The sequence below is a fragment of the Thrips palmi genome, unplaced genomic scaffold, assembly GCF_012932325.1.
Source record: "Thrips palmi isolate BJ-2018 unplaced genomic scaffold, TpBJ-2018v1 HiC_scaffold_17, whole genome shotgun sequence".
In the NCBI taxonomy this organism is placed as follows: Eukaryota; Metazoa; Arthropoda; class Insecta; order Thysanoptera; family Thripidae; genus Thrips; species Thrips palmi.
The window spans coordinates 4,380,312-4,407,477 of NW_023144626.1; the positions used below are offsets into that span (position 1 = coordinate 4,380,312).

At 47.8% G+C, this 27,166-nt stretch overlaps 7 protein-coding genes across 14 annotated transcripts in view; 3 read left to right on the forward strand and 4 right to left on the reverse strand.

Annotated features, from left to right (window-relative positions):
* The window catches only part of LOC117643957 (nucleolar protein dao-5-like), a 35,891-nt gene extending 35,246 nt beyond the window's left edge, over positions 1-645 (reverse strand). The window contains exon 1 of the mRNA XM_034383144.1: positions 212-645. The gene's annotated coding sequence lies outside the window, so the exon portion shown is untranslated. The remainder of the gene's footprint in view (positions 1-211) is intronic.
* Positions 646-1,499: 854 nt separating this feature from the next.
* LOC117643912 (3'-5' ssDNA/RNA exonuclease TatD) lies at positions 1,500-3,401 on the forward strand. The gene is made up of 6 exons (XM_034383085.1): positions 1,500-1,703; positions 1,844-1,942; positions 2,019-2,179; positions 2,259-2,442; positions 2,535-2,697; positions 2,770-3,401. The coding sequence occupies exons 1-6, from the start codon at positions 1,541-1,543 to the stop codon at positions 2,930-2,932; spliced, it is 933 nt and encodes a 310-aa protein (XP_034238976.1). The 5' UTR covers positions 1,500-1,540; the 3' UTR covers positions 2,933-3,401.
* Positions 3,320-4,662, reverse strand: LOC117643913 (26S proteasome non-ATPase regulatory subunit 9). Its single transcript, XM_034383086.1, has 4 exons — positions 4,421-4,662; positions 4,115-4,214; positions 3,866-4,038; positions 3,320-3,780 (listed from the first exon to the last, which is right to left on the reverse strand). The coding sequence occupies exons 1-4, from the start codon at positions 4,535-4,537 to the stop codon at positions 3,553-3,555; spliced, it is 618 nt and encodes a 205-aa protein (XP_034238977.1). The 5' UTR covers positions 4,538-4,662; the 3' UTR covers positions 3,320-3,552.
* Positions 4,663-4,725: 63 nt separating this feature from the next.
* LOC117643911 (dnaJ homolog subfamily B member 14) lies at positions 4,726-8,840 on the forward strand. Its single transcript, XM_034383084.1, has 9 exons — positions 4,726-4,950; positions 5,376-5,453; positions 5,538-5,619; positions 5,709-5,854; positions 5,952-6,086; positions 6,170-6,297; positions 6,383-6,495; positions 6,662-6,825; positions 6,907-8,840. The coding sequence occupies exons 1-9, from the start codon at positions 4,818-4,820 to the stop codon at positions 7,020-7,022; spliced, it is 1,095 nt and encodes a 364-aa protein (XP_034238975.1). The 5' UTR covers positions 4,726-4,817; the 3' UTR covers positions 7,023-8,840.
* Positions 8,695-11,254, reverse strand: LOC117643910 (alpha-(1,3)-fucosyltransferase 10). Of its 3 annotated transcripts, XM_034383082.1 has the most exons (8): positions 10,896-11,254; positions 10,700-10,814; positions 10,545-10,617; positions 10,338-10,465; positions 10,041-10,260; positions 9,758-9,941; positions 9,506-9,680; positions 8,695-9,422 (listed from the first exon to the last, which is right to left on the reverse strand). In XM_034383082.1, the coding sequence occupies exons 2-8, from the start codon at positions 10,793-10,795 to the stop codon at positions 8,937-8,939; spliced, it is 1,362 nt and encodes a 453-aa protein (XP_034238973.1). In that variant the 5' UTR covers positions 10,796-10,814; positions 10,896-11,254; the 3' UTR covers positions 8,695-8,936. The 3 variants fall into 3 exon arrangements, with proteins under 3 accessions (XP_034238973.1, XP_034238974.1, XP_034238972.1); XM_034383083.1 differs by having other exon boundaries at positions 10,338-10,402; positions 10,700-11,254; XM_034383081.1 differs by having other exon boundaries at positions 10,700-11,252.
* Positions 11,255-11,329: 75 nt separating this feature from the next.
* Positions 11,330-13,890, forward strand: LOC117643909 (zinc finger protein ZPR1). The gene is made up of 8 exons (XM_034383079.1): positions 11,330-11,514; positions 11,686-11,938; positions 12,054-12,211; positions 12,299-12,433; positions 12,510-12,675; positions 12,843-13,003; positions 13,095-13,358; positions 13,452-13,890. Exons 1-8 carry the CDS (start codon positions 11,410-11,412, stop codon positions 13,569-13,571), a joined length of 1,362 nt encoding a protein of 453 aa, XP_034238970.1. The 5' UTR covers positions 11,330-11,409; the 3' UTR covers positions 13,572-13,890.
* Positions 13,634-19,133, reverse strand: LOC117643907 (probable tubulin polyglutamylase ttll-15). Of its 6 annotated transcripts, none has more exons than XM_034383074.1 (9): positions 19,015-19,133; positions 15,839-16,039; positions 15,574-15,726; positions 15,364-15,483; positions 15,048-15,277; positions 14,630-14,969; positions 14,430-14,557; positions 14,149-14,356; positions 13,634-14,068 (listed from the first exon to the last, which is right to left on the reverse strand). In XM_034383074.1, exons 1-9 carry the CDS (start codon positions 19,045-19,047, stop codon positions 13,955-13,957), a joined length of 1,527 nt encoding a protein of 508 aa, XP_034238965.1. In that variant the 5' UTR covers positions 19,048-19,133; the 3' UTR covers positions 13,634-13,954. The 6 variants fall into 6 exon arrangements, with proteins under 6 accessions (XP_034238965.1, XP_034238966.1, XP_034238968.1 ...); XM_034383075.1 differs by lacking the exon at positions 19,015-19,133 and adding an exon at positions 16,682-17,915; XM_034383077.1 differs by lacking the exon at positions 19,015-19,133 and adding an exon at positions 16,496-16,654.
* Between the last annotated feature and the right edge of the window lie 8,033 nt (positions 19,134-27,166).

Sequence of the window (27,166 nt, forward strand, 5' to 3'; positions counted from 1 at the left end):
GCGGCGTGGCGTGGCGCGGCGTGGCGTGGCGCGGCGTGGCGCGGCGTGGCGCGGGCGTGCGCCACGGCGCCGACCGAAGGAGCGACGGGCCGCGCGGCGGCAGCGGCGCCGTGGCGGAGCGGGCGTGTCGCGCGTGGCGGCGGATCGTGGCCGTGCGCGAAAACGCGAAGCAGAAACGCGAAGCCGACTCGCCGCGGGCAGCAGCACTTACCGTCTATGGGCTGGGCAAGCTGGGCTGGGCTGTATCCCTTGGTGGAACGCACTTCACTAGACTACGGCGACGCGCGGACGCGCTATACCGAACGCCCCAGGACGGGGCTGTGCGCGCAGAGCACGGCGCGCAGCGCGGCGCACGCAGGACGACGGGCGGAGCGCGGCGCTAGCGCGCTGGCTGGCTGTTGGGCCCGCCTAACCACACTCTGCTTCACTTGACTCTCGATTTTCTCGCGCGAGCACTTCCCCGCGACGGCGGAACTTGGGCGGGAGGGAACTCCCCGGGGCTTCACTGCGGGCCGCGGCCCTCCGGCACTGGGGGTTTCACTGGAACTCACTCACTCACTCACTAACTCACTCACGCTGCTTCCACACTCGAAATTGTGGGTCGCGGTGCGGCGACGTGACGCGGCCCTGCCCGAGGCTCGCCGCGGTGCTCCGCGCACTGTCGACTGCTGCGTGCTGTGTTTACGACGCGGCCGGATCGCTGCTTCGCCCTCATCGACCGCCGCGCCTCCTGGCGGCGGCGAGGCGCGGCGCGGCGCAGCGGCGAGGCACCTCGCGCAAGGCCCCTCGACGCCCGCGAGGACGGCACCGTGCCGCCATCTGCCGGGCGTCGCGGCAAGCTCCACGAGGACGACGACGACGACGCGGCTCCAGCAGCCAGGCGCCGGCGCCAGGCTGTTGCCGTTTGAATCGCACGCGACGAGCGCACGGAGAGCGGATTGGAACTTCCCTCGGGACGATTCGGTTCAGCTCGGCACCGATCGGACAAGGGCGGTGGGACCAGCCACTTCTTGGTGGGCTGCCACGGAACAGTGTGCTGGATTGCTGCTTACCAGCTTAAGGCCCAGCCATTTATTGCTCCGTGACCGCCGAGTGATAGTCGCTCTGTCTCTGCCGCACCCAGTGGCCACGCAGGCAAAGTGGACCCTGCCGCTTGTGAGTCACTCGCCCTCAGGCAAGACAGATTCTGACGTCTCCAGGAACAGTATCTGCGTCGGAGAAGGGCGATTCGGTAGGGGTGTGCACTGCTGGTGCACTGTCGTGGCCAGTGGCCTTTGGCCGGGTGGGTCCCACCGCAGCGATCCTCTATTTGCCTGGGACTGCCCGACTGCCCGGCCCTGGCCTGGCCAGTGGCGGTCCTGGGCGATGACTGCAGCAAGCAGCACCGTGGTGTATACACAAACACGGCGGTGACGGGACGGCTTGGGTCTGTTCCTGGTGGTGGTGCCCCGCCCCCCGCCCCCTCTCGCCCGCCCCCGGCCGTCCTTGTTCCGCCCCTGGTTCCCCCTTCCCCTCCTCAGTCCGCCCCAAATCCCCGACAATGGCAGCTGGCAGCACGGCCCTTCCCTCTAGTGACGTTTTGTCGGACGAGGCTCTGCAAAAATGCTTTGAAAACTACCTGCTGGTCGACGTCGGCGCGAGTCTCACCAATAAGAAGTTCGGCAAGGATCTGGACTCCGTTATTCAGCGAGCCAAAGATGCTGGTAAGCGAGTGAGGTTATGTGTACCCTGTTAAGTCTGCATATACAAGCGTCAAAGTCGATTCTTGAAAGAAGTAACGAATGATTCGACCTGTTTTGTTTTTAAATGAATATATTTTGACTGTGTTTGTTGTGTGTTTAAGGACTGACAAAGATTCTTGTCACTGGATCATCACTGAGAACTAGCAAGGAGGCTCTTCGCTTGACAAGAATCTACCCAGGAACCATCTACTCCTCCACTGGTCAGCAGTTTGTTGCTTCGTTTTTGTGTGACCTTCTCTAGATAGCGACTTTAATTAGTTCTTTTGAATCGTCCAGGAGTGCATCCACATGATGCCAAATCGTGGGAATCTGATTATCTTCAAGACTTGCGTGAAATTGCCATGAATCCAGAATGTGTGGCGATTGGTGAGTGTGGGCTTGACTACAGCAAGGATTTCTCCACTCCTGAGATGCAGAAAGATGTGTTTGAAAAGCAGGTGTGTTTTGGCTATGACTTCTACTTTCCTTGTACTATCATATTTGAATTTTGTCATAACTATTTTTATCTGCTTGAAGGTTCAACTAGCATGCGATTTACATAAACCACTTATATTGAGAGAGCGAGAGGCACACCGTGACTTTGTGCAGATTCTTGACAAATTCCGAACCAATCTTCCTGTATGTGTGCTACGTGGCTTTGCAGGGTCACAGAGTGAAGCAGAAAGCTACCTAGAGAGAGGATTTTACTTTACTTTGTCAGGTGAAGATACTATATATTTTATTATTGCCAATGGTTTCTATTGACTTTTTAATTCATTTCTTGATGTTTCATGTTTGTGATCTACTTTACAGGCTGCCTGTGTAAAGATAAATCAGATGATGGAATGAGACGTCTGCTGGAACAAAATATTCTTACTATGGACCGTATTCTTGTTGAAACAGACTCCCCTTTCATGTTCCCAAACATTCGAGCCTCGAAACTCCCTCCTGCTGTTAAGGAGTCGCTAACTGAAAGGTAACCTTTCTATATGTTATTAAGTATAAAAGTTGTCATACAATTTTCATGCTGATGTTGTTTTTACTTCAGGTCGTTAATGTTCTTACAACGCTACTGCACATTTCAACGAAATGAACCTTGCTCTCTCCCAGCTATTGTTGAAATGATCTCTGTTCTTCTCAAGAAGAAACCAGAAGAAGTTGCTTTTGCTACTGCTTTTAGTGCTCTCAAAGTTTTTGGACTCTCTCAATAATTCTTTAAGGGCTTCATTGGTTGATTTTTATTTTTCTAAAGGGCTGTGAATCAGAGATTAATTCTCATTTGTTACTGACCACAATTTTTTCTTAGTTTACCTTTTTAAAAGGGGATATTTTTTATAGTTGTTAAGGGAAAATTTTAAGAAATTTAATAGGTACAGGTTTGTTTTCAATATAAAACAAGTTATAGTAAAAATGTGCCATGGTACTTTATTTTATCTGAGCTTGTGAGGGATGTATTTTATTTTTGATTTTGGAAAATTTGTTGTCAGTATTGCTGTTGACTAAGCTTATAGGTGTATTCTTGTTTACAATGGGTCTAATATTGTGAAATATCATGAAGTAAAAAGAAATGACTAGGAATTTGCACAAAAATGCACATATGAAAAAAAGCAAAGTATATTTTTATAGTAAGTAGATGTGTTAAGAACGAATCATATTTTTAATAATATTTGTTTTTAAGAACAAAATGAGTTTTTGTTTCCTTCATACCTAACCCATTGTCATGCCACTAAGAGAACAAAAAAAGATAACGAATATGGATATCAATGTAGAATGCAGAGTTTACAGTACGCTCTCTGTACAATTTGGAAGATACAAAGCGAAAAAAAAGACCTTACCTATCAACATTTTCTGGTAGTACAATATTACAACCGAGCAATCCAGGTCCAAGCCAAGGTTTAGGGGTAATTGATAATCGAACAATACGATTATCTCGCAAAACAACCACAGTCACGGGACGATTTTTGGAGCTGTCAGCCACAAAGCCAATATTTGCCAATGAGCGGAAGTTTGCAGAATTAACTGATCCAAATTCAATAATTCTGTCGAGCACTTCCAGGCCCTGTCAACAAAGGATGAAATTTCGTTAAAATGTAAGCTAGTTTTACAGCATCAATGGCATTTATTTGCACCACCACATGTATTACCGCTAAAGATGCTGGTGACCCTGGAGTCACTTTGTTAACAACCGCTATTGTGTCTCCCACTGGCTGTGGCTCCTGCATTGCCTCATCATTCTCATTTGATGAACCCCCAGAATGCAGAGCATGGATTCCTCTTTCAATCTCTTTCATGAGAGATTTATGGTCATTCTGAAGGCCTGCAAAAATCATTATTAGATGACACGAAACCAGCGCATATAGCACAAGGAACAACAGATTTGGCTCATGACTTACAAACGATTCGATGTCTGGCATGTCGCACTTGATAAACATCTATGTCCTGACGTGGATAACCCTCTGCATCAACCAAAGGATCGTGCATTCCAACTCGGTTCTATGGCAAAAATAAAAAATCATACAGGATTTATGACACAACACCTAAACACTACAATGACAACAAAAGAAATGTGACCTTTTTGGCCTCATTCATTTCGAAACACTTTCTTAAATATGCGATATAACATCCAAAATTTAGCATCGTACCGAATTGCAACTACACAAAAGTACCATAACCCTCTAAAAAACATGACATATACTTACTGTTGACAGCACTCCCATCAAGGCTTCAATTTCCTTCTCAATTTTATCCTTTTCTTCGATTATTTTCAAAACAGAACCCCGAGACGTTTCCGAAACAACTTCCATGCTTTCTTCCATGACTGTCACAGCTCAAATAGCGTTCCAACAAACGTTAAGCTCTGTTTTCAAAGTTGTTTTCAATTTTCATTGACTAACGTTGAGGAAAACTCTTTCTGGTGATTTTTTAGTGCCGGTACGTTGGCAAGGAGTTTTCCCCCACCTGCTATCGATCTGCCGATGCGATTCTCTCGAAACCATTTCGACTAGCCACTGACGTAAGTTTTCGTCAGCTGCTCTGTTGACAAGTGACTGACTGACTATTTGCTGAAAAAATATCATCCATTTAGGAACCTTAACTATGGAGGGTAATAGAGACGAAGCCGAGAGGTGCATAGAATTTGCAGAAAGATTCATATTGGAAGGCAAAATAGACAAAGCAGAAAAGTTTCTGAATAAAGCAGAACGTCTCTTCCCAACTTCACGGGCAAAGGGCAAGTATTTCCTTCCTAGGTTATGTTCCCAACACCCCTTTTTTTCTTCATCAAGAGCTGCATCATTTTATTTTACTTCCATACCAACAGTGTTGATGTTCTGTGGACCTTCAATGCTCTCATCATAGAGTCAGAACCATCTTCGCTTACACATGACTATCAATTTGCCGTGGACGGTCAACCTTGAATTTATATTAGGTTGAGATGACGAGCACTTTTCTCTTTCATTCTGATTTCATTTTATCTTAGCAGCCTTCACAATTTTTGTCAAACAAATTATGTGTAAAATTTCAAATTTATGGAGATAATGTTATTTTCATTTGTCAGAGTGTCAGAAGTTGCTCGTTACATCTGTTGAAAACAGACCTTTTTTTTGCATTTTTACCTGCAATATCGAATTAACTAATTGAAGTTTCTGGAAACAGAATTGTTGGAGCGAGTCAAATTTACCCAGCAATCAGGAGGAAATGAAGGGCCACGTCAAAGGAAGACATCAACCTCTGGTAAGTGCATTTTTTTTTTAGTCAAGGGTGTCTGATGTGTTTTCTACAATTGAAGAGAAAATCTTACATTCAACCTTTTTGAAGGTCCTACAAGTGAACCTACTTCAACTAAGAAGGAGACACCATCATCAGAGTACAATAAGGATCATGTAGAGGCTGTGAAACGGTACAGATATTGTCTCTTCTCTGGTAGGACTTGTATCAAATTAAACTAAAGTTTTTGTACCTTAATTTGTTTTTTTCATGTCCCACAAGGATCAAGAAATGCAAGGACTACTATGAAATATTGGGAGTTGACAAAGAAGCCACTGACAGTGAAATTAAGAAAGCTTATAAAAAGTTAGCTCTGCAGTTGCATCCTGATAAAAATAAAGTACCAGGATCTGCTGAAGCTTTCAAAGGTACTGTCACATTTTGTAGAGGCATTTTGAATAGTTGTAACTTATACTGATATGGTAAAAAAGGTCATTTCTAAAATGCTTTTCTTGATTATTTCAGCAATTGGTAATGCTGTAGCTGTTCTCACGGATGCTGAAAAACGGAAGCAGTATGACTTGTATGGAAATGCTGACGAAAGAGTTACCCACACACATACTCAAGCTCATGAGTATAATTATTCCAGAGGATTTGAAGGTATGTTCAATTAAAACTGCTCCTTTTTAGTTATTACACTTCCCTACAAAAACACTACATTATTCTTTAATCTGTCTTTAAAGCGGACCTCACTGCTGAAGAACTTTTCAACCTGTTCTTTGGTGGTGGCTTACCAAGCCAAAATGTGTATGTTAGGAGAGGAGGCAGATGGCAGAGGACAGCAGAGCATCATAACCACCAAAGAGGAGAGGTACCAATCCCTCTTTTCTGGAGAAAGTGACTGAAAATTTAAAAAAATTAGGGCTTTTCTAACTGTTTTGTGTTATTTATTGTAGCCAAGCAATTATGGTGTTGCAATGCAGATGCTTCCAATTTTACTGCTTATTTTATTGTCCATGATGAGTGGATTCTTCATATCGGATCCTATATACAGCCTCCAGCCCAGCTCGTAAGTTCTACTGTATTAACTTTTTAAGCTGTAAATATGTTTGCTGTTCCCAGTTTGAAACGCCCCCAAAAATATGTTTTCTAGAAAATCTGAAAGTTGGCTATTTTGGTATTTGAAGTAGCATTTCTATTTTTTAATTAAATGCCTTGCTTAACTTTTTTTACAGTAAATTTTCTATTCAAAGAAAAACAATGAATCTTAAAGTGCCATACTATGTGAAGGATAATTTTCACACTGAACATCAAGGCAGTATGCGAAGACTGGAAATGTCAGTTGAAGAAGATTATATCCAAAACTTGAGACAAGCTTGTTACAGAGAGAAGAATTACCGTGAGTAAAAACATCAATTGCAATCGCTTTTTAAATTTAAAGAAATTACTAATGCCTGTTCTTTAAAACATTTTTTTCCAGGAGAAACATTATTTTGGAAAGCCCGAAATTTTGGTGATAGAGATTTGTATGAAAAAGCACAGAACATGAGGCTCTCCAACTGTGAACAGCTTCAAAATATGCAAGGGGTTCACTGAAGGCTCAAAATTCACTTGTTTTGTTATTTCACCACATTTTCCTTATGTTATTTAATTGTTTATGTTTGTCAGCTAGAACAATGTTTTTCTTGTGTTTTGAATCTTGCCTGAATTGTGAAAGGAAGCACTCTTATTTGCATAATTCAATAGAGATGGTTTACATCACTGTCTTTCTGCAATATAATGATCATGCAATCATTTTTTACTGATTGTTCAAAAGAGGCTTTGTTAATTGAAACAGAAACTTCCAATACAGTACCTCAAAAATTCCTTCTTTTTTTTTGTATATAGTATTGATTAATGTGAAATTTTTAGTTACTCAATTGCAAAGAGGGCAGCTGTATGGATGGGGTTATTTATTACATTGTGGAAGAGGAAACTTGATAAGCCAAGGCCTAAAACAATTTTTTTTTTTTTTCACATCCTTTTCTTTGGGTTTTATGAATCTAAGTTAGAATGCATTTTCAACTGTGTTATTGCATGAGTAAGCTTTGATTTTATGTTGTTTTCTTTGAACTTGAATTATCAGTATCATAAACATGTACAGTGGAACCTGCTTATGATGTAATTAACTTGCAGGAAATCTCATGAATTTTAACAAGATACGTGGTGGTCAGGATTTCTTAGCAGATGTGATATTCCATTTTAGAACATTGTAAGCGAACCCCATTATAAGCAGGTTTCACTGTACATCAAGTTTAGTTTTCATTCTTTCATAATTATTTATTCTTCTGAGTCAAGAATTGTGATTCTCAAATGTTTGTACATTTTATACTGAATGTTGTTTTATCCAACTTTTCATTATGTATGTAGGATTTTTGTCACTCTTCCATCTAAAATATTATTCCATTCTCATGTTGCATGTGAATTTACTGTACATTGGGCTAACTGAATGAACTCGCCGTTTGTGAAGTCTATCTGTTGTTGCTTTCATGATATATAATTTATGTGCGTTGTAGAAATTTGACCAATTATGTCACCTAATTTTTAGTGTGGTGCCATCCAACTGCAATGTGAGGGTCCGATCATGTTCCTATTATTGTGCACTTCCCTTCTGCACAGAATTTAGTATACCTTTGACTAAAGCTGTCTTGATTTATCTTGAAATGCTTCACTGACATTTAGTTCCTATTCCTGTCTATCATAATCTAGGAAGTACATGGGGTGCATGGAGAAGTAGTTTGTTAAATTCTGCTTGTGTTGGTTCTGATAGGTGATCTCACCCTGTTCATACTTTCAAGGGGATGGCCCATGCATCTGCACCATATCCATGTATGTAAACTAAGGTAGACAACATGTGATATTGCATTTGGGAATATGTATCTTTGCTGATTGGATCATTGTCAATCTTTTGGTTTTTATATTGTCTCAAGCTTTGCTAGAACACATCATTTCAAAACATTTGGTGATCGGAACCCTGAACCATAGTTGTCAGGAGCTAAGTCTTTAATAATTAATTTTACTGTGATGTGTGATGCTTGTCTCAAATTATGTCAATATCATCATTACTGTCATATGCAGATTTAGTTTATTATTATGAGGTTGATATGTTACTGCTAGGTTTACTGGCCTCGCACTGATATTTAGTCCTGTGAGCGTGTTTTCATATACTGTACTGTAATGTTTTTCATGTAGTCATAATGTTCACTGTCCATTAGAAAATCACATTGTGTGATGTGATGTGATTTGCATCACTAATCCTGGTTTTATTTTATCATTTTCAAATTTATGGATCAAGGCCTGTGGCACGGTTCCATCAATTCATCTTGGTTTTCTTTACTAAAATTTGTACAAATTAAAAAAAAATCTATCTTAAAATAGTTGGTTTTTCTTAGATATTCCTTAAATTTAGATAATCTAGTTAAATTACAATTACAAACTGTAGTCATACTGCTATTTCATCCTCGACACAAACTAGCAAGTACCTTTCTTAAATCGAGACTGAACTTCAGAATTGAATGAGGAAGCATTATACCAATGCCCATTCTGAATGAATGTGCTTAAAACAGTTGCTTCACACTTGCCATGCTCCCATAAATCTAACCATAGATTTGATGGGTCCTCTTGTTTTGTGATGGATGACTTGGGTCGGGGGCAAAAGTATTCTTCTTGACTAGCCACCTTCTTTCTTGCATGTCCATTTGCGTTTAGGTGAGCTTGAAGGCACATTTTACATTCAAACTCATCTATGTAATGATAATGACTGTTATCGGGTAATCCCCAAGAGCGAGACGTTAATTCTGATACAAAATACTTGTTGGTAATTAATCCGCCCTTGTGTGAGAGGAAAGCTGTGTATTTTTCATCATCAGAGTTGATTTCCAATAGGTAAGCTGCCAGTTCTTTGGGAGAAGAGAAGTTTGAAGCTAATACTGCAGACTTCTGATTAGGCAGCCAGTCCTAATAAACAGACACATCCAAAAGCATACAACTTAAAAATCCAATCCCAATTTTTATGTGACATTATTTGAAGAATACTGTACCTCAATTGATGGAGAACCAAGGTAAATAGGTACAGAACCAACAGTAAGTGGTCTCCATAACTTTTCCGTAATGTAATCATCACAAACAGCATTTTCAAATGCTATTGTAAACTTGTATTGTGCTACAAAATGAAGAAACTCTTCACTATTGAAGGACTCCATTGGATTTGTCATTCTGAACCAAAAGAAAAAACCATGAAAGCAAGAATGGGTAAATTGTTCTACAATGATAAGTCATGAATAAGTACTCACAATACTGGAAGTTCTTTGTTGTGTAGACATGCTCCATAAGAGTCAATAGGTATGTACTCCATAAGTTTTTGAACATATTTGTCCCTGTCCAATGGAGTATCACAATCAGACTGCACATACAGTACAGGAGATAAGTGCTGGAGGAGACTATTTTTCCGTTCTATGGGCACAACGTAATGATGATCTGATGAAAAAAAAAAAAAAAAAAGAAACAAGTAAACCAAGAACTTAACTTAAATTTATCAAACCTTCAGGTCCCCATACAGGTATTAATGAAACTTACCAGTGATTGATTCAATATCCGAGACATACTGTAACGTTAAGGGTACATCACTAAAGCGACTGAATGTTGCAGTGTAGTTAAAAAGGGATATGCCCTCTTTGTGAGAAAGAAATGGAACATTCTTTGGTGATTCTTCATGAAGAAGGGACCATAAAATGTTATTTTGTTTTGGCAAAGGTAAATCAAAAATATCTATATTGCTTCCATAAAAAAGATGCATCTGAAATAGAAGACAATGGCTGTTGTAGTTGCTATATTCCGAAATTTATACTAAAGTTTTGTTTTAAGTTAAAAAACCTGAAACTTAGGATGGTGTTGAAAGCGACGATCTTGAGTAATGAAACATCTCACTTCTCCGCAGTCTAGGAAGGAACCAGAATTGCCAGTGAAAGGAGTCCACCAAACAAGTACAATATCATTTACATCTGTCAAAATTAGATTCTTTCAATGTGAGGTATGAACTTAAATTATTTCCCAAATGATGAATGCAAATGTGCTATTTACCTTTTAAACTAAATTTTCCAAGCTTGAGATGGCGAACCGGTATTCTCGTGTCCTCAACCCATTCTAACCATAGCTGAGCAGAAGGGTCAAGTCATTACAATAAATAATAAATTTTATGCAACATTGTCTTAAATTATCGGCCCATCAAAACCTACTTGGAACAGAAGTTGAATAAATATGAATGACAGTGATAATAGGCAGGTCAACAACAGAGGAGTCCGACATCTGACTGAAGACCTCGAAAGTTCCATTAATTATTTACTGGAATAACTGGAGAAATTCGAAAATGTGGTTTGACGTTTGACACATGACACTTGTTACATATGGCACATTGAAGTAGTGGTTATGTACACCTCACGAAGGCGCAAAATGTTCGGCTAGTCCGGTCCACTGCATTATTGAATGAGATTGGATGAACAACGATGAAAGTGCACAGATGTTTCAATTCGAGTGTTTCAATATTCTGAGGCGTCCTTTCAACCATTCCAAATCAGACTTTCTTTCTGCTACTTTGTCAGCTAGCAGACATCTTTCCTACAGCAAGCTAGCCACCATGCCCGCCCCTTTCTTTGAAGAAATGTTTCAGCATTGTTGGTGAGCAATCAGTCGACACAAGAGAAGAAAGCCATTTCATTTACATATTAATTGATCACTTATGATTTTTTTTCACTCAATGCACAGGTATGCAGCGAGTTCCATTTCAGTGGACTGAGATATTTTTTGGGTTTCAAAAGAGTCTGCAACCTGTCGTCTGCTAGCCCCCCCCCCCACACACACACACACACGTACACACACACACACTCACCCGGAAAGTCCATGTTCACGTGTGTTTGAAGTCACTGTTCGCTCCTTTCAATCTAGAAACATGGGAGAAACTGCCAAGAAGCCACTATTTCGTGACATTGATGGGGACGATCCTGATCCAGAGGCTACAGTGATTGAAAGTCTTTGTTTGAACTGTGGAGAAGATGTACGACGTTCTTAATTTTCTGTCGGCACTTATTTCTAACCTTACTTTCACAATTCATATCTGTTGTTAAACGTCCATAGGCTCAAGACACAACTTGTCTTTCTTGAAATTTGTTTTTATGCACTGCTTTTGCCCTCTTTTGAATTCTTATGTGTTATGTTTCATTTTCAGGGAATCACTCGGTTGCTGCTCACCAAGATACCCTTTTACAAAGAAGTTGTGATTATGTCGTTTTCGTGCGACCACTGTGGATTCAGCAACAATGAAATTCAACCTGGTGGACAAATTCAAGAGAAAGGTGTTCGTATCACTCTTAAAGTTTCATCTGTAGCAGATTTGAACAGACAGCTTGTTAAGTCCGATTCAACCTCAGTCTACATTCCCGAAGTTCTCCTTGAGATTCCTGCTTTTTCTCAGAAAGGAGGTAAGTCATAGTGTCTGTGTCATTTTTCTTTTTTTATCAACACACTGTCAAATGGTTTCTGCTGTAAAATTCTGTTTTAAAAAAATTCTGTGCATTTCTTTGGACCCTGTTGCAGAAGTGACAACTCTTGAAGGAGTCATTGATCGGAGTATTCAAGGTCTTGAACAGGACCAGGAGGCTCGCCGCAAGGATCACCCTGAAGCTGCTGCTCAAATTGATGAGTTTTTGGTGAAACTGAAGAAGCTGAAAGATGTGGAGTCTCCATTTACTGTGGTTTGTTTCATTGTATTTTGTCTGTACAAATTTATGGGAATGTTGCTTTAGTGGTTAAAGTGTCAATTTTCTTCCTTTTTTTTTTAGACTTTTGAGGACATTAGTGGAAACACCTTTGTTCAGAATCCTAATGCACCACATGTAGATCCAAGTGTCCAAACCACCCACTTTTTTCGTTCAAAGGAACAAGATCATTCTTTGGGCATTTTTAGTGAGTCAGAGGTAAGGTTTTAACTTTTTTTTCACTTTAGTGAGACCTACCCTGGGCAAGTAAATGATTTATTTTGTTCATCTTCAGGTTGCTGAGGGTACTGATCAAGAAAAGAATTCAAACCAGGATGGCCTTCTGCAACCATCAAAAGAAGGAGATTTTACTTTGGAAACTCTACAGGGCGAAGTTCTTCAGTTCCCTACGAATTGCCCTCGGTGTAGAGCCCCTTGCATGACTAACATGAAGGTCACAAGTATCCTTTTAAAAGTGAAATTGGTTGATAATTTAAGGAGCTTTTCTCCTTCTTTATCAATAATAATTCAGCTTAAAATTTTGTCGAGTTATGTTATTTTATAGTTTTTTAATGTTAGTAGCAATGTGAGGGTGGAATGTTTCAAATTTTCCTTAGCAGGGAGTTAGATATTCCATATTTTAAGGAAGTTGTTATTATGGCAACTAATTGTGACACATGTGGAGAAAGAACTAATGAAGTTAAAAGTGGTGGAGGTATACAGCCTCAGGGCATGAAAATTGAAGTGAAAGCAAGCTCCAAAGAGGACTTTTCTAGAGATGTTCTTAAGGTACCTAATTTCCTGATTGAAAGTAAAAATTTATTTTAATTTTGTTGCATTCACAAGCTGTGATGGATGGATGTTTACTTTTGTATTCCAGTCTGATACGTGCTTCCTATCAGTCCCCGAATTGGATATTGAAGTGGGACCAGCTGCACTGGGTGGTCGCTTCTCTACTGTGGAAGGCATTCTGACTGCCATGAAAGATCAGCTTCTAGATGCAGATGTTATGTTCAGTGATAGTGCTGACCTGGCTAACAAGAAAAAGTTAGAAGAATTCCATCAGAAATTTAATAGTATACTGGAGGGAAAGGAACCTGTTACTTTAGTTTTGGATGATCCAGCTGGAAACAGCTATGTACAAGTGAGTGCAGTGCAAAAGCTAAAAAAAAATGAAACAATCTCTTTTTGCTTGTCTCTTGATGGTACCTAATACTGGATACACTTTTGTTGACAGAGTTTGACAGCCCCTGAACCTGACCCAGCACTCACAATCACTCATTATGAGCGCACATTTGATCAAAATGAAGAACTTGGTCTCAATGATATGGTTGTTGAAAATTATGAAAATAACTGAACTGAGCTGGCATGAGGTAGGTGTACTCTCAAATAAACTTTTTATATCAAAGGGAAAAAACATTTTTGATGAATCACTATTATGTTTTATTTTATTATAAAAAATATAAAACTGTTGGCTTTGCACTTGCAAAAATACTGGTAGTTTATGATTATGATTCTCTCACAGACTTGTCAATAAACATAATTATGGAAAGAAATCAACAATATCTTTAAATCTTAATTAAAATGGCCAGTTTGAATGAATTCAAAAATAGAAAATGACATTGCTGTTGAATTGTCTGATTTTATGCTCATGAGTAAATGGCACTATTTTTTTATATTTTTAAAATGATTTTGTACTTCTTTGAATTGAATGTAAGCACCTGTAATTCAGTCTTTGGTTTACTCACACCACGCCTTGTCAAGCAAGCATTTGCCCTTGAACCAGCGGTACATTAACTGATTCTCTGGGGAGTAAGAATCTGACACAAAGTGTTTTGCTGCCTCTTTCTGAGTCTGCAACAAAAGATAGAGGTCAATTTTTCATGTGATGTTATTTGATTTCTCAGTAGTGCCGTATTAATTTCAGAAATTACCATCGGGGGTGGAAAAACACGCCGGCATTCATGTCGATTCACATGTTCTAAGTAGGCTGCCTGCAGGGTCCTGTGCATTTCTTCTGTCAAGCAGCCTTGGCAGATTTGGCACTCAGGTGCCATGCATGTATCACATCTAGTCCCACAAATTTCTGGGTATACACCTAATTGTTTTGAGTTTACTTGCATGATCATTTCTTCTTTTGTTCTGGAGAAAAATTATTTGTGACAATAGCCAGTTGATAAGATAACTCTTTAAAGATAGTCTAAATTGCTCTTACCTTATCAATGATTCCTTGTGAACCTGCTGGCCCACTCCAACCAAGCTCAGTAGATTGAATAGAACTTGCTCATACAAAATGGAATTTGGGGGAAAGTGTTGAGATGACAAGTTAGGAGACATATTTGCCTGTAAGAGGAAATAATGATTTCAAGTTGATTTAATATGAGGTACTTCTTCCATTGAGAAACTGCAACTCACCTCCATTATAAAAACATTGAGATCTTCATCTATCACAAAGTCAAATCGGACCATTTCAAAGTAAGTTTGCTTGGTCTTGTATTGTGATAAAAGATTCACTATTGATAGTTCTGTTTGTAGGTATACTTCTTGTATCGCAGCTTCAACTGACTTCCACACTTTTTCTGGTTCCTTTCCTATCTCTCTCATGTATGCGTCAAAACTGTCTTTCATTGAAAAACCACCATCAGTAAAGTATTTCTTGAGAGATGGTACTTTCCATGTTGGCAAATAGTCATCCCCTATAACATATTTATCCACAACTTTAGGATCGAAGGGATGATACTTCTCAGGGCAAAACCTGCAAATAAAGAGCTATACTTCATTATATTTTTATAAAAATCTCTCATTTTTCCTCTTAAGCAACTGTCAGTCATACCTAAATAGTACATCCCCACCATAAATGTACACACGTAATGGATCAACAGATGTTAAGATGGTATAAACACCAATGTCAAATTTGTAGCCGTCCACCAAGAGAGGCCTGTCGACATATTCTTGGACAAATGTTCCATTTGCTGATAGGTCTAATTCTTTCACATTTGAAATTTTGATACCACGATGATGGTTGGATTTCTGTACGAATACTTTTTTAGGATTTCTTTTCACCTATCCAGAAAAAAGAAAAGTAGATATGATTCAAAAGAATATCATCAGGTTCGTCATTCAATGTTTCAAATTTTAAAAATACTTGCATAGTCAAACAGAAGTTCTCTGTCCTTAGGCAAGCGGAATGCTTTGGGAACATGAGGTATATCCATTGTTGCTAAGTTAGCTTTGTTTGTTATAAAACCTGATCCAGGAAAATGATTGACCTGTAACAAATGTGTATAAGGGTTTTTATGCATCCTTCCTGCAAATACATTGGTTTTTTTTTTTTTTTTTTTTAAGTTGAATTGACAAACCTTTTGGTGCGGTTTGAGGTGTTTCAGTGCGGGCAGTATAGTAAATGGGTAAGGATGTGACCAGAGTACATCCCAGTTATCCTCCACTGTACTTTCCTCATATCCAAGCCTTCTCATAACGTTGAACACATGCTTCAAGTGTCCTGTTCTTCCCTGAAAGCAAAACAATAAGTAAAGCTTTGCAATGCCATATGCGAAATTTTCTTTTGTAAATAATTAATATGGTTCAAACTATTTAAAAATTAATTTTTTTGCACCCACTTACATCTTTGGTATAAACCACAAATTTTGGTTGCTTGGCTTTGGTTGCTTTTAATTTTTGAGGTGCTGGTCCAGGTTCCCTTATGTTACGTAGCTCTAACATATTCAACAAAATCAAAATTGAGCAAGCAACTCCAACTGCTATGAGCACTTTTGTGGTTCGTGATAAACCTCGCATTGTAAGAGCATCAAAATTATGTTGCACCTGAAACAAAGGAATATTTTTGAACCACCTACTTTGAATAGTTGTTTCTTCTCTCAGTCAGAAAGAAAAGAATTTGTTGCATGACACTGCTTTAAATGGATCTTAAGCCACCAAAGTAGGTCATGTATTCTTGACATCAATGTTTCTTCCTCATCAAAGTTCTTTAGCACAAAAAAGGCATTTCATTCAGGCTCTAAAAACAATGCTGCCAATTAAATCACTGAATATTGACTGAACATAGTAACCAAGACTGTCCAAACCTAAAGAGTAGGTTACCGAGGGGGAGGATCCGGAGGAAGCATGCAAGATTTTATTGAAGCACATCCCCTGGCGTTGCTGAGGTGTAGCAGTACGGGCTTCTACAATGAGGGTCAAGCACAGCAAACCATTCTATCGTCTCTACGCAGCTTCTCATCCTGGTTCAAAACCCTTTTAAGCAGTAGGGCGCGCGGCTACCGTGGCGCTGAGGTTGCTCAGGTAACCCGTGCGGCCCTGCAAACGCCCTGCGCCCCGGCCGGCTTCCTGAGTTTTCGGGTCAGGTTGTGAGCCGAAGCGTGACCCGGGAGCACGCGGGGCATCTCGGAAGGCCGAGGGACGCGCAGGCAAATGCTGTTGTTGTTCTTACGCCTCGCGGGAGCTCACCTGTTGACCAAATTGTGCCCAACGAAGGCGCCGGTGTGTGCCAAGTGTCAAACGGAGAGGGGCGGGGGCAAGGGGGCGGCGGCCCGGCAAGGTGGGGACGGAGGAAAGTGGAGAGGTGAACAAGAAGAAGCCCCGCCGACCCGGCCAACCCGGCCCGCTCCGCTAGGCCCGCTGAGACGTCACGTCCGAGAAAGTCCGGGCTCCGTCCAGGGCACAGCCTGGGCACAGGGCCCGGGAGGGGCCGGCAGCCGGGCCCACCTCCGGTACCTCTGGCTCCGGCTGGCATCCAGTATGAGAATCTCATCCCGTTGTGTTTTGTGGCGCTGCGGCGTCTGCGGCGCGATGACGCTCACGGCGTTTGGGCCCGTCCCGTCGTCGTCCCGTCGTCTCACCCGACCGGAGGACCGGAGTAGTCCGGGGAGATGGAGAGGGGAGGGGCAGTGTCCTCTGGCGTCTTCGGCAGCCGTTCGCGGGGAGGCAGGGGAGCATTGAGGGATGCAGGGAAGTCCAGGCGGACGGGGCGTGCCAACATGACGGCCGACTGGCTGGCTGTGCGTCCGCGGTACGCGCGGTGCGGTGACGTCAGCGTCTAACGTGCCTTCACTCATTAGTGCCCTCGTGGTAACCAGCAGGCCCAGCAGGCCAGGCCAAAGGGTGGCTGCCTGTTGATCGCTCTGGTCGGGCCGTGAGGTTGGCAGCTCTTGGCCAGCGTAGCTGTTTCCGCGCGACCAACGCCGAAATCATCCGGCGAGGTGACGGCTTGACGGTGTGGCCGGAGGAGAGCGAATCTGCACTGCAGCAGGCTGATTCCGAACGGTGCTGTCTCTCTCGCACTCGTCGGGGTGCGAGAGAGAGAAAGGCAGAGTGACGAGACCACTGTCGGCCTGCTGTATCTGATGGCGGCTCACGCGGAGCAGGTGTCCGGAACTGAACGGAACGGAACGGCGAGTTTTGGCCTTTGGGTGGCCTATCTTGTCATCAGGGACAGCGGCGTTTTTCACGCGTTGAGTTTGCCATTGAGTTGCGACCCTTGCCATGCGAACGCAACAGTGGAACTGTCACCACCTGCACTCAGCATAAGACACCCGACATAAGCGACCTGCACCTAACCCGCTCCTGACCGAAATCATTTCCAGACAGAATTGCTGTTGATGGAGGATGGAGGAGGCGAGCAGACGCAGATCGGGTTGCCGTCGGCTCCATTGTTACTTTGGAACTACCCCGCGGTCTGGGGAAGTGCGGCGCACCCCGCACTGGAGCCACTTGCGCGCCGTTCAGAACGCGTGCGCCGCAGACTGATTCCGAGAGTCGTTTTCGAATCTCTGTCTCCCTCGCACTCCCGGGGCGTCCCATTTCGGGGGGAGAGAGACCGAGCGACGAAAACGACTCTCGGAATCAGTCTCCTGCTTGTTTTTGTCCGCGCTACACCATGGCTCGGCCGCCCGCGCTGGTCGGTCGCGCCAGTCGCACCACGTGGGCGCGAGGCTGACTTCCCTCGCGGTTAGTGCGCTGCGTGTGCGCGGCTAGCCTCGCGAGGGGCCGCAGCCGAAGCCGCCGGGCCTGGCCTGGCCGGGCCGCGCGGTGGGGCCTAGGGCCTAGAGCAGCCGTGTGCGGCGGACCGATCCTGGTTGACGTCCCGGAGGCCATGGCCCGGGCGGCCCGGCTAGGCCCAGCCCGGCCATCCCCTCGGTGGCACTCCGCTTTCCCTTCTTCGGCGGCCCTGCCTAGAGGCCCTGCCGTGGCGTGGCTGGCGTGGCGGTGGCGCGGCGGCCCTGCGGCCCCGGGCCCTTCCCTCCTGGCGCCGCCGCGCCGCCGAACCGCCTTCACGCCGCTGCGGACGCTGCGGCACCGGGCCGCCGAGTCGCGTCGCGCCGCGTCGCGCGCACCCCAACTCCGCTGCTTCGCCCCCCACTCCGTCCCTTTTTGCCGCGCGGTGGTGAACAAGTGACTGTTCAAACCGGAGGGAATTCGCCCCGCAAATGAGGTTCGGCGCGCAGGCCGCGCAGGCTTTGAGGGATTTGGCCTCTGGGGGTATTTTTGGCCGAGCGAGGCCGCGCATTTTATCTATGTGCAAAAAGGTGTAAAAGCTGCGCAAATGTTGGTCACAGGGACTTTGTGACGGTTGCCTAAGTTCTCGGTTTAGGGACCGTAGGGTGCTCCTACGTGACGGTCTTGGTGGCCGTTCAAAATTTGTTCACTCAAAAATGACTTTGATACTAGCCGGCTGCAAACCAGTTGTGCCGGTCGAAAACGGACGATTCAAAATCCCTCTCTCTTCCCGCCCATTTGGCATTTCCCTTCCCCAGCCACCTTCCCCGCGTCTTGAATCCTACCCATCGTTCGTTGTTATCGTCCCTGTGCTGCATAAAGTGAAACGGCGTCGCGCGCGGGCCAGCAGCCCCGTCCGCGCGGGATAGAGTCGACACTTCATACTCCGTTCCTGCCTTGCCGCCCTGCCTGGCCTGCCCGGCCTGCCCCCTCCACCTCTATCGATTCCCCCCGCTCTCCCGCGCCGCCCTCCGCCCCCGCTACCCCGCCCCGCTCCGTGAAGAGAGGAAAGCATGAGCCCAGCCCGTGTGCTCGGCTCGGCTCGGCCCGGCCCGCCACGGGGCCTTGGGGCCCGGCTTGGCTCGCGGGGCTCGGCTCGTCTCTCTGGCAGCACCAGAGAGGCGGCGGGAGAGGCGGTGGGTGGGTGGCGGGGTGCGGCGGGGCGGAGCGGCCATTGTCGGGGGGTAGGGGCGTAGGGGCAGGGAGCCTGTCGGGGCGGTCGGGGGCTGAAAGCTCTCTGGAGTCGGACCGGACTCGGCACGCCATGCCGGCCATGCCCCAAGCCCCATGCCGCAGCGACCTGGACACACGTTCAAACTGGAGTGCCAGTGCGCCCCGTTTGCCCGGGCACGCCGTGAAGGCCGTGAAGGCTGTGGGCTTGACGCGATGAGCCTGGCCGGCCTGGCCGAGCCGCGATGCGTATGCAACAAGTGAAGGACAGGTGGGACGCATGCCTGTCTAACCCTGCTGCACCCTCGGCTTGCTCGGCTGCGACCATCAGGCCTTCCCCCGCCCCTGCATAAAAAAGCCACCCCATCTCGGCGCTGACGGAGCGGCGCGGCACGGCCACCTTCCGCGGGGTGGGAGAAGAGGAGGAGGGGCCGGCGGCGTCGCGACGCCCGGGCGCCGCCGCGGCCGTGCGCCCACAGAGCACGTTTGCTGGCGTGCACGGCGGCGGCCAAAATAGCCGGCCGGGGATGACGGCGGCATGGAGGGCGAGCAGGGCCTGCACGTCGTGGCCGCGGAGTGGCGGCGGCGCGGCGCACCCCAAGCCGGGCGGCCGGCGACGAGCCGAAAGCAGCCGAAAGCCCGGGCGGTGTCGCGGCGACGAACGCCTGACCGGAACCGAGCGGCGACTGGCGGCATGGCGGCGACTTCCCCCGTATCGCAGTCTCATGGTGCCGCCGCCGCGTCCTTGGTGTGTCGCGCGTTGAAATCCCTGAATGGCGCCCGTGGCGCCGCGGCGCGCCGCACCGCGCGTGCCGGTTCCTGGGCTAATCCAGCGCCTCTGCCTCCGACGCTCGCGAAAAGCAACAACCACTAGAACAACAAAAACTTTGCCCAAGCGAAATTTTTCATTCATGTCGAAATTGCAACTGAGCTGCATATTTAGTCGGTCCAATGAGTTATATTTGTGGGAGGAACAAAATCTTGGGCCCAGTAAAATTTGTCTCAGAACAAGAGGAAATGTCCGTTTTGCTCTCGCAATGGAAAGTCTTTTTGTGACTTTCAATGCTGGTTCTACCCGAGTGGATATTGTAAAATATCTGTCGTTTCTTTTGTGTTTCATGGAGTGTTTCCCAAAACGACTCACGTACGTTAAGGTGCGCGGGTTCGACTGACTGCGGGAAGCGGTTGATGAGCGCTCAAGTATTTTTCATACACCAATGCTGCACTGACGATACCCCGGCCGGAGATGCATTGTGTCTGTCGCGCGGAGTATCGCCGGAGACGCGTTGTTCACCGTGGGGCGTGGCGTGGCGGGGTACCGGCAGACCACGTCAGACCAATGTCAGACCTCCGAGCAACACTCAACCATCCGCGCGTGATTTCAAACATGTTGAGGTTACGTTACGGCTAGCTTTTAGGCCATCAATCACATAGAATCTCCTTACGAGTTTTTGAAATCTAACCTGATTATTTTGGAGTCATAAAATGTCATTCCCATTCAAACTGCGTACTGTGCTGTCCATTTCCATTTATGCATTACTCTTTAATTTTGGACGGTTTTGGACCAAAATATTGTGAGTGTGTGTGATGCGAGTTGGTATCTCTTTAGTTCTCCGCTGCGTGACCCGCGCAAAAGGACTCTTTTTTTATTATTATTATTTCGTCCGCCGCCAAAGTTTGGTCTTTTATAACAGAAAGCCGGCTTCCCCTCCCCCGTTCACCCTGTTCGTCCGTGCCCAACCTCCCCCACCCGCAAGCCCCTCTCTCCCTCTCTCTCGCTCTCTCTCTCCCTCCCCGTCTCCGCGCTCCGTGCTGGTCTCATAGTTCCTTTGCTCTTGCTAGTCTCCCTCCCTTTCTCTCTCTCTTCTTCTCTTATTTCTCTGCCAATCCCCTGTGTGGACTCGCTCGCAATTACTCTTGCTCTATAGATTTTGAAAGGCCATCGCTAAATCGTTTTAAGAAACATAGATATGTATTTTTATCTCCGACGCCCGGTTTAGTTCTTCCTTTTGTGTGCACAATTTCGATCGACCACAGGCCCATGTCAAAACCAGGACTTAAAAATCTCCTCTGCCGAAATTCCGGCATAGGATTGCAAAAATGTGTAACCCGCATGTTCTCTGTTTTAAGTTGATTTTTTTTTTACTTTTCTTCAACGATTTTTTTGCTGTATCTTTGATCTGTGACGGGTACCTTCCGAAGACGACCGTCGTCCAGTACCGATCACATTACTCTGGCCAGTGGTTCGTAGGTGAGGTTTATTGCATCCTCCTTTTTCTTTTGTTTTCTTTTCCTTTTCTTTGTCTTTGTTCCTTCTCCAAGCCACCCCCGGTCCACCCCCGCTCTCCGCCCCCACAGACCGCCTTCCCCCTTTGCGCGCACTGCCGTACCCCTTGAACTTGCGCCCCCGCAACTCTCCCCCCCCCCCCCCCCCCCCCCCCCTTCCTCTCCGGAGGCCCCCTCATCTGCCCTTCTTACTCCAGCGGAGGGGGAGCCCGTCATCGGGAACACTTGTATTTTAACGACGATGAGATGAAATGTTGATGCTCCCCTCTGCCATCTGATCTAAAAGCCACAAGGGGATGATCTATGGCTGAGGCCAGCTTGCAGCTAGCTACAGGTAGTTTGTTGTCCATTTTGCATGGAGTAGTATTTACATATTTGCACTCAAACAAACTTGTTCAAAGATTGTTCTGAGAGAATGTGTTCCGGTCATTCTGTTGCGACAGGACAATCCATGGAACATCAATAGATCAAAGGACACTTTTGAAACACCTTCACGGAAAATTACTTTGTTGTGTAATCAATTTTGTTCGATAGGCTGAATTCGAAAAATCCGCTACCCGCAACCAAAAGCTGCTAAGCTCGGGGGTTGTCGTGCCTGGTCGAAACAACCGGCTCTTGGTTGTAGACATCAGATTTGCAGCCATAGAATTCAGCCTACCCTACATAGTTGATCAACAAAGCGTGTTCGGAACACCTTTATATAAACCTCTCTAGGAACGGGTAAGGTGGTTCACCCCCCTGCGTGGCGCAGTGACCTGCTCACCTGAGGTCACACTGCTAAGTGAACCTGTTCAAATAGGCCCTTTCATGTCGGCCCGATTCGCCTGCCGCCTATTTGCCGAGTCGCGTGTTGACCCAGTGACATGACACCGACCAATGCATAGATAATGGCGCCGGCTTCCCCGAAGATAACGCTTTGGCCCCTTTTGCGAACCGCCAACAGATTCACCATGATGCAGATGACTGGACGAGTCTATCAGACAACGACAATTATCTTCCGCCGAATTTCATGATCAATTAGAGATTGCTGCTGTTTGTTCGGGCAACGTGAATGGGCACATTGTTGCGCGCGACGTTCATTCCCGATACAGGTTCCAGGAATGTATCAATCCCCTGCTGGACGATCTTTCAGTCGCCCTCCGGCGGTGGGCTTTGGAAAGAAGGGTGTTCGACGAGTTCAATCAGCAATATCGTCAGAGCGTGTGTCTGAGAACATTTTTGTGTCTGTCTAGAGCCAGCACTCCCAACTTTGTTGTTAGAAATTGATAAATTCTGTTCGAATGGCGTGCTTCTAAAATTAGCCAAGTATTACAGGTCGAAAGTTGAGATACGCCTGCTTCTTTTTTCGACGTGCCTTTATTTTATTTTAATCCTATATCTTCAAAATGATTCCAAACGTATCTTTTTGAAATGATGGAGCGAATCCAATAAGTACCTCAGCAGGTGCACGAACTAGTTTTGACACTGACTTTTTGAACGCTTTAGGTTTAAAACGCATAGGTGAGTCAGGGGACGAGATGAGAGAGGAGAGAGAGAGATAGAGAGCGTGGTGGGCGGACGGCGGCGGCTGGAGAGAGAGACGAAAGGGGGTGGGGAGGGGGCGGTTGTTGAATTGGGCAGTAGGGAAGGGGGAGCTGATGAGACTGGGAGGGGTGGACGGGGAGGGGAGTCCCTGACAGATGAGCGCGCGGCTATAGGGGTGGTGCAGTAGTCATTGGGTGTCTGTCTGTCTCTCTGTCTGCCTGTCCGTCTGTCAGTAAGCTGATGAGTAGGCATACAACATTATGACGGGCGCGTCATACCCATGGTACTTTTTGAGTTAGAAAGTCGCGAAACCGACACTCCTCGGAAAGAAAATATCCCTCGGGGAGGGGGGAGTGTCTAGTTTGATCTGGTCAAGCAAGACATATAGGAGAATGATTTATCAGGCTGCGTCTCCCCCTTCTGAGCAAGGCCGTTCCGCAATCGGGGATGTGATGACACCTTGCGGGCTGCGACTGAGGACAATGCGTCGCGAAGCATTCAATGATTGCGTGCGTTTCAGGTGGGCTACCCGTTCGCAACTACACACACACCCCTCTCAAAGCAACCCCACCCTCTCCGAAACCCCCAACCCCCCTCTCCGCCCCCTCCGATACCCAACCCACTTAGGCCATCCTACCCCACCCCCTCCCCTCCCTACCCCAGCACCGCCACATCCCAGAGGCCCAGAACGAGAGAGGGAAAGCGAGGACAGCCAGAATGGAATGGAGGGAGTGTAGAGCGAAGGAGGTTCAACGCAACCCCTCCACCCACTCTTGTTTTTAAAACTAGATTTTGTTCGATTATCGTGCCAGAAATTATTGCGAAAGTCGCGAGGGTCCCGAGGGCAGATTTTCGAGTACTTTGCAATTGTGGGTCTCTTTGTGCGGACAAGGGCTGGGCCGTGCTGTTGCCACTGCAATAGACGCGGAAACCCATTTTGCTAAACGAGTCTCACCTTTCTTTCGAGTAGAGTTTATACACCACTGGCTGCCCGCCCCCTCACCCCCTCCGTCCTCTCCCAGCCTGGAGCTTTGCAATACTCTCTCTCTCTCCCCCTCTAGTCCCCACCCCCTCGCCGCCAAAACTCCGGAGCCCCTCCCTTCCCTAGTCTCGTGTGCCCCGGAGCTTCCAGAGCTCTCTTCCCTCCTCCCACCCCTGCCGTTCCACCTTTTCCACCCTCGCTTCCACCTCCCACTGTACCGCTGCCACCACTCGTTACCCGCACCCAACTCAATTTCCACAATTTCCAGCCCACTGAAATGGCACTGCCACCCGGCCCACTTGAGATTTCCACCTTCCACCCCGTTTCAAAAACTCCGTACCCCGCAACCCACATATTGTTGCCTCCCCCTCCCTTTATCCACCTGTTCGGGCCTCGCATTTCAAGCGGACCCTTTTCCACACCTGCACCTTGTGTCCCGAGTTCCGCGAAGCGTCCTGGCGGTGTCCTGGCGGTGTCCTGGTGGCGCGACGCGTCGAACGATGAGCGCAGCATGGCCGTGCAGTATGCAGACGAAATTGTGTCATTACTTGACCGGTTTGCCGCGCTCAACTCAACAAGTCGTTCGTCAGCGACTTTGTGTGCGTGTGTGTGTGTGCATGTGCGCGCGCCACGGCATTAGAGAGCCCGTTCCGGGGAAGGGGGTGAGTGGGGCTGGGGGTGGAAATCTCGCGGCATAATAACAAACTTCGTTTGAAGGGACGCCTCCACTGGAACAAGGAGGGAGGGAGGAGGGGGAGTTAGAGAGAGTGCGTAGGGGTTGGAATGGGCCCGGAGGGGCGGGGTGGTGGGGGTTCATCTCGCTTGGGGAAACAGAGCCGGGGCGGTCCCCCTCCCCCTCTGTTCTGATACCTCTACCCGCCAGGGGGTGTATACACCGTACGTATGTATGTGTCTGGGTGGGGGTCCCTTTCATTTGGTTTTCGGTTTGTGTGGATTCGAGTTGGGGCGGAGGGGGCGCGAAAGCCACTCACACTAAGAGTGGGCTAAAAGATAACACGGTTCTCTCGCACGTCAAACATTACATGAAGTTTGCTGGCCGTAGAATGTATGATGTGTACACACGGCTCGGCTCGCGTTCTTTTTTGAGGTGCGTTTCAATTATTATCAACCTGTGTTTATAATTCAAAGTTTCATCCCATGGAACTCGTGGTCCGGCGCGCACCCCTTTGCCGTGAGGCCACTGGAAGGCTTGAAGGCCGCGGGCGGGGCGCACCGAAGTCCGCACTGCAGCAGACGGGTTTCGAGAGTCGTTTTCATCGCTCCGCCTCTCTCGCACTTCATATATGGGTGCCAGAGAGGGAGAGCGACGAAAGCGCCTGTGCGAAATCAGTCTGAGCCGAACTGCGCGCCGGAGATCTAAATGCTGCGCGTGCCGTTCGAACCTCGCTCGGAGCTCCGTGCTGGGAGCAGCTAGGAGCAGCTGGCGGGGGGCGGGGCGTCGGGTCTGCAGCTGCGCGGTGCTGTGCTGCGCGGTGCGTCAAGGCGGCCCGTCGGACCCGCGGCGTAGCGCGTCCAGCCGCCAGCATGCCGGCGGAGCACGGCGCCGTGGCGGCGCCGAGGGCCAGGTCATCGCGCGGCCCATTTCCTTGGGCCCGCCTCGCCGGCCGGCCATGTGGCGCGACACCCTGCGCCACGCCGCGGGCCGCGAGGGCCGTGAGCTCTACTCCGCGCGCCGCGCCGGCAGACCGGCACAGCGGCAGGCAGTCGACATGTATTCTTGCTTTTTATGTGAAATCGATAGCCTCCCCGCCGGTCGGCCGCCCCGCCCCGCCCCGCCCGTCCCTTCCGTCGCGGTCCTCCCTTGCCGGCGAGGCGGCGACACGCCGCGCATTCAAGCGGAGAGCACAGTCAGCTGATCGCTGTGACGTCACGCCATGTTGTAGTGTAGTAGCCGCGCGGCCGTGCCGAGGGCGGCCGCGGGCCGTGCGGGGCTGGCGGGGCCGGCGGCCCGGCGGGGCGAGGCGAGGCGTGTGTATGCCAGACTGAAGACTCCTCCCAGACATGGTGGCGAGGCGCGAGGCCCTTGGGCTTTGGGGGCGGGGATGGCGCGCCACGCCGCGACCTTGGCGTGCGGTGCGGTGTGCCGAAGCTTGCCTTCGGCAAACGCGTTCACGCTTTGCCCCGCGCTTTGGCACTCCGCGCCGACTTTCCGGGTTCGAGTACCGCCGTCTCCGAGTTTGGGGTTCGTGGTCGTGGGCCGGCGCCGTGTTCTCTCGCGAGCGAGTCCGGGGACTTCCCCGCGTGCCTAATCTCGTCTGTAGGCAAGCATGGAGGAGGCAAGCGTGCAGCATCCCTCGGCGGCAGGGCCGGGGTTGGCGTCCTTCGCCCCTCCCTTCGGTTCCCTTCGTGCGTCCTTGTCGGGAAGGCCCGGGAAGGCCCCAGCGGCCCGCCCGGAGGCAGCCCTGCTAGAACACTACTACTCCAACTTGGAAAACGCCCCCTACCCCCTGGCTGTTCAACTTCGAACAACAATCCCCCTCCCCGCTGCCGTTTTTGCCCTGTGGTCCTCTGGGCCCGGCGGCCCGGCCGGCCCGGCGCCACCCACCCCGGTCTGCCCAGAGGGGTTGCGGGGACGGGGAGTGGAGCGGAGGGGAGAGCTAGAGAGCGGCGGGCCGGCGAAGCTGCTCAGTGCTGCGCCCTGGCGGCCAGCGGCCGCACCGCGTAGCTGCGCTAACGCTGCGCGTAGCCACGGCTACGGCGTAGCGTAGGCGACAGGGGGAGCTGCCCTGCGGACCTTTCCCGGGAAGGGGGTGGGGGAGTGGAAGGGGGAGTGGAAGGGGGAATGCCCCACTGCTGCTGCTGCTGCCTCGGCCAGTAATGCGAGGCTCAGCTGCCGCCGCCGCGCTACGCCATGGCTACGCCCTGCCGGCCCTGCCGCCCTGCCGAGCTTGCGGTCGGCATACTTCACCTTGAATCTGCACCATTCACAAGGACCAGGGCTCAGGCCCTCCCCC

Excerpts from the sequence above, each read along its gene's own strand:
- LOC117643912 (XM_034383085.1), top strand. The coding sequence starts at position 1,541 with ATGGCAGCTGGCAGCACGGCCCTTCCCTCTAGTGACGTTTTGTCGGAC. Across the intron at positions 1,704-1,843 it reads TCAGCGAGCCAAAGATGCTG|GACTGACAAAGATTCTTGTC; the intron begins GTAAGCGAGTGA and ends TGTGTGTTTAAG. Across the intron at positions 1,943-2,018 it reads AACCATCTACTCCTCCACTG|GAGTGCATCCACATGATGCC; the intron begins GTCAGCAGTTTG and ends TGAATCGTCCAG.
- LOC117643913 (XM_034383086.1), bottom strand. The coding sequence starts at position 4,537 with ATGGAAGAAAGCATGGAAGTTGTTTCGGAAACGTCTCGGGGTTCTGTT. Across the intron at positions 4,215-4,420 it reads TGATGGGAGTGCTGTCAACA|AACCGAGTTGGAATGCACGA; the intron begins GTAAGTATATGT and ends TTTTTGCCATAG. Across the intron at positions 4,039-4,114 it reads TGCCAGACATCGAATCGTTT|GCCTTCAGAATGACCATAAA; the intron begins GTAAGTCATGAG and ends TGATTTTTGCAG.
- LOC117643911 (XM_034383084.1), top strand. The coding sequence starts at position 4,818 with ATGGAGGGTAATAGAGACGAAGCCGAGAGGTGCATAGAATTTGCAGAA. Across the intron at positions 4,951-5,375 it reads CCCAACTTCACGGGCAAAGG|AATTGTTGGAGCGAGTCAAA; the intron begins GCAAGTATTTCC and ends TTCTGGAAACAG. Across the intron at positions 5,855-5,951 it reads ATCTGCTGAAGCTTTCAAAG|CAATTGGTAATGCTGTAGCT; the intron begins GTACTGTCACAT and ends TGATTATTTCAG.
- LOC117643910 (XM_034383082.1), bottom strand. The coding sequence starts at position 10,795 with ATGGAACTTTCGAGGTCTTCAGTCAGATGTCGGACTCCTCTGTTGTTG. Across the intron at positions 10,618-10,699 it reads TTATTCAACTTCTGTTCCAA|CTATGGTTAGAATGGGTTGA; the intron begins GTAGGTTTTGAT and ends CCTTCTGCTCAG. Across the intron at positions 9,681-9,757 it reads AACAAAGAACTTCCAGTATT|AATGACAAATCCAATGGAGT; the intron begins GTGAGTACTTAT and ends CTTTTGGTTCAG.
- LOC117643909 (XM_034383079.1), top strand. The coding sequence starts at position 11,410 with ATGGGAGAAACTGCCAAGAAGCCACTATTTCGTGACATTGATGGGGAC. Across the intron at positions 12,434-12,509 it reads GCATTTTTAGTGAGTCAGAG|GTTGCTGAGGGTACTGATCA; the intron begins GTAAGGTTTTAA and ends GTTCATCTTCAG. Across the intron at positions 13,004-13,094 it reads TTTCTAGAGATGTTCTTAAG|TCTGATACGTGCTTCCTATC; the intron begins GTACCTAATTTC and ends TTTGTATTCCAG.
- LOC117643907 (XM_034383073.1), bottom strand. The coding sequence starts at position 16,363 with ATGTGCTTCAATAAAATCTTGCATGCTTCCTCCGGATCCTCCCCCTCG. Across the intron at positions 15,727-15,838 it reads TTGTGGTTTATACCAAAGAT|GGAAGAACAGGACACTTGAA; the intron begins GTAAGTGGGTGC and ends TTTTGCTTTCAG. Across the intron at positions 14,069-14,148 it reads GTGTTTTTCCACCCCCGATG|ACTCAGAAAGAGGCAGCAAA; the intron begins GTAATTTCTGAA and ends CTTTTGTTGCAG.